Source organism: Brassica oleracea, chromosome C7 (assembly GCF_000695525.1).
Source record: "Brassica oleracea var. oleracea cultivar TO1000 chromosome C7, BOL, whole genome shotgun sequence".
In the NCBI taxonomy this organism is placed as follows: Eukaryota; Viridiplantae; Streptophyta; class Magnoliopsida; order Brassicales; family Brassicaceae; genus Brassica; species Brassica oleracea.
Window position 1 is genome coordinate 13,552,492 of NC_027754.1, and position 3,103 is coordinate 13,555,594.

General features: G+C 35.7%; 1 protein-coding gene across 1 annotated transcript; it reads right to left on the reverse strand.

Annotated features, from left to right (window-relative positions):
- Positions 1-689: 689 nt before the first annotated feature.
- Positions 690-2,756, reverse strand: LOC106305241 (transcription factor FAMA). Its single transcript, XM_013741618.1, has 5 exons — positions 2,675-2,756; positions 2,389-2,495; positions 1,649-2,278; positions 1,136-1,567; positions 690-779 (listed from the first exon to the last, which is right to left on the reverse strand). The coding sequence occupies exons 2-5, from the start codon at positions 2,404-2,406 to the stop codon at positions 690-692; spliced, it is 1,170 nt and encodes a 389-aa protein (XP_013597072.1). The 5' UTR covers positions 2,407-2,495; positions 2,675-2,756.
- Between the last annotated feature and the right edge of the window lie 347 nt (positions 2,757-3,103).

Sequence of the window (3,103 nt, forward strand, 5' to 3'; positions counted from 1 at the left end):
ATTACTTACTGGCTCCTAGAATTTTCGATGTGGAATATATATCTGATATATATCTAACCGAGACTCTTTCTTTATTATGTAGTTTAACAAAACTCCTAAATTGCCATCCACCTATTTTTGCAATTTAGACAGTAGACAATATTTGTTGACTCTGTAGGTATCCTGGAACAGTTGTAAACTTGTTATCATATGATAATATAATATATCGATTGAAATTCCCTGAAGAAGAGGACGAAAGATGATATTGATATACTATATTATACTTGAAATTCTTTGACACTTGTAAATGTGATGCACCACCAGAAAATGCATCGAACATGTAACTAACATGTTCCTAGGATGAAAACTATGCTGATGAAATGTAAATCTCAACTCTTTTTCTGAACATAGACGCAAAATAAGAACAACAAATATAATTAATTTGCGCAATAAATAAACAAATCTCAAAAAATAATCGTCCACCGTACAACCTTCGGTGTAACGAGCTTATTTAAGAAACTAAGATTGTTTCTAACCATTAGCAAAAGCTTCAGATATTAATCCTTTCTTGATGATTCGATGTCTCATATTTCACTTCATAAAAGATAATAATGACATCTAAAGGGTACAAAACGACACCTAAAATTAAGCCAACATGAACTGACGAAAAGTAAATTTAACGGAAATAACAGGAGAATACAGATGAATCATTACATGGTGGTATTTGCATGAATAAAACTAAATATTTCCTGGATTGAACTTGCAATGTCTTCTGCCGTAAACATTGTCTCACTTGTAATCTGCACATGTTTTAAATCACATCATGTTAGCCTTTATCAATTTTTCTACATAACTGTATAACAATACTAATCAATATAATACACCGCGTCTTTGTAACTCTTTATGATTCATGTAATGTCTTATATGAATATTGGCTGATTATACTAGATTATATTTTTCAATACGGCTTATTTTATTTATTTTTTGTTTGGAACATCATTACGGCTTATATTAAAATATATTTAGGTATATGATAGGAATCCTAACCTATGACTTCAACAAACTTTATACGTACTATATATAAATGTCTATGATTATAATGCAAACATTAGTGAAACTTTTTTTTTTTTGATAAGTAAACATTAATGAAACTTACCTTGACATTAAAGGAATACAGGACGGTTTGTTCCATGGTAGTGATGTTAGTGTGAAGAATAGAGAGATGAAGATCCTCCAAAGCAGCTATAGTCATAATCAGTTGTCCGGGACGTCTTCTTGAAAGTATCTTGATCATGGCGTCAAACCCTAGCAGCTTCACCTCCACATCTGCCAAGCACGACTTCTTCTCCGCCTTCTCCTCCTGAATCCCTCCTCCACCCTCTAACTCGGTTACATTTCCGGTAATAATCAACGGGTTAGTTGAAGTTATGGGTGAAGAAGTAATCATTGTCGTGGTCATGTCCCCACCATGCATGTCATTGGTTTCTCCCAAGACTCTTCGACGCTTCTGTGATTCCAAACATTGTAGGAGTTGCTCCAGCTCACTTAAAAATTCTATTGCCCCTCCTACGATTGACGCTTGATCTCCCTATACATTAATTTATAATATTTAGTTCACAGTTTTAGTTATATATGAAAAAAATCACAAAAAGTAAATACGTAACCATACCCTTTGAACGTAGGAACCAGGCATTAGAGACCTAAGGACACGAAGATGCTCGTTCATTTGCTTCCTACGGTTCCTCTCGACCGCGATATGAGCCATTCTTTGGCTTTCCACTTCTTCGCTGGTCTTTCTTGTTCTAGCTCTCTTCCTCTTCTTCTTCACCTCCTTTGTCGTATCGTTTTTGTTCTCTCTATCTTCTTCTCCTCCAATATAACGGAGTTGCATGGAGTTTTTATCGTTTTTCTCTTCTTGATTATCCTGTTCTTCAAGAAACATATTGCTTATGTTTTCTTCACACACCCCTTCTTGAGACATGAGATGATGTGTTTGGTTATGGTCCCCGTTGAAGACTGGGAACTTTAAGATATAAAACGGGTCCATCCAGGTTTCTTGATCGTTTTGGCTTCTGGTCTGGTTTAACGCCAGCATCGGACCAAAGTCCGCAAACTGCATCACGTCTGCAAAGCTCATTTTATCAAAATTTGGCGTTGCTCCGAATCCAGAAGGAGACAGTTGTTGCTGCTGCGGCATGGATTGCTTTTGTTTCTGAAGGTTTCTCTTGAACATGTGGTCTATCATACGGGAGCTCTTATCATCGTTACTGTATGAGTATTCACTTAAAAAGTTCGGTGCCTGAAAGAAACCGTAATGAGTGAGTTAAGTTGATATCAAAAGCAACAGAAATGGACTAACATACAAATGTTTGTATATATGATTAAGATATGTGGGGAAAATGTACGTACCGGATAATCTTTATCCATTGATCCTCGTATTTGATTATAAACGTCTGGAAGCTAGTTAAGGTTCGGCTTCTTGATTCCAACACGACGACCTAGTTAAGGTTCGGCTCCTTGATTCCAACACGTACATGAAAAAAACACACGTAAAACAAACATATACATGGCAACTTGTATGTCGTCTTACACAAAATGTATTTTTTTCAAGATGAATAATGAATACAATGAAGTTCTTAACACCAAAAGATAGAACTCGTCTAGTATGGGGTTGATGAAGTAAAAGGGAGCTGACCTTCTATGATTACTAGGGTTTACTAGATATGTATATAAAAGACATGCAAAAGTAGCAAAATGTAAACAAGAGACAAAAGTATTGAGAAGTCGCAAATGAGCAACCACTATCAAACTCCGATATATATACACACGCATATACATATATACATAACATACGTACAGAGAGAGAAATAGACATGCACATGTGTCATAATTCAAGCAATGTCTTCGTCGCTTCGGTCTCTAGTCTGGACCAATTTAGTGAGACCAGGACACTCGATTATCGAAAAAATAAAATTGATGGTTATGATTATCACAGTATCCACGGTTTTGTTTTTATTGAATAGGAGACCTACGATATAACTTCTTTCAAATATCCGAATTGGAGATCTAGCGAGCTCTTAAGAAAGTCAAGCTCAAATTGCTCAATGGAATGAAACATCGAGTG

What these genes read in the sequence shown, in the direction of transcription:
- LOC106305241 (XM_013741618.1), bottom strand. An exon ending in CTGGTTCCTACGTTCAAAGG is followed by an intron (nt 1,568 to 1,648) that starts GTATGGTTACGT and finishes ATTAATGTATAG; the next exon opens with GGAGATCAAGCGTCAATCGT. An exon ending in TGTATTCCTTTAATGTCAAG is followed by an intron (nt 780 to 1,135) that starts GTAAGTTTCATT and finishes AAACATGTGCAG; the next exon opens with ATTACAAGTGAGACAATGTT.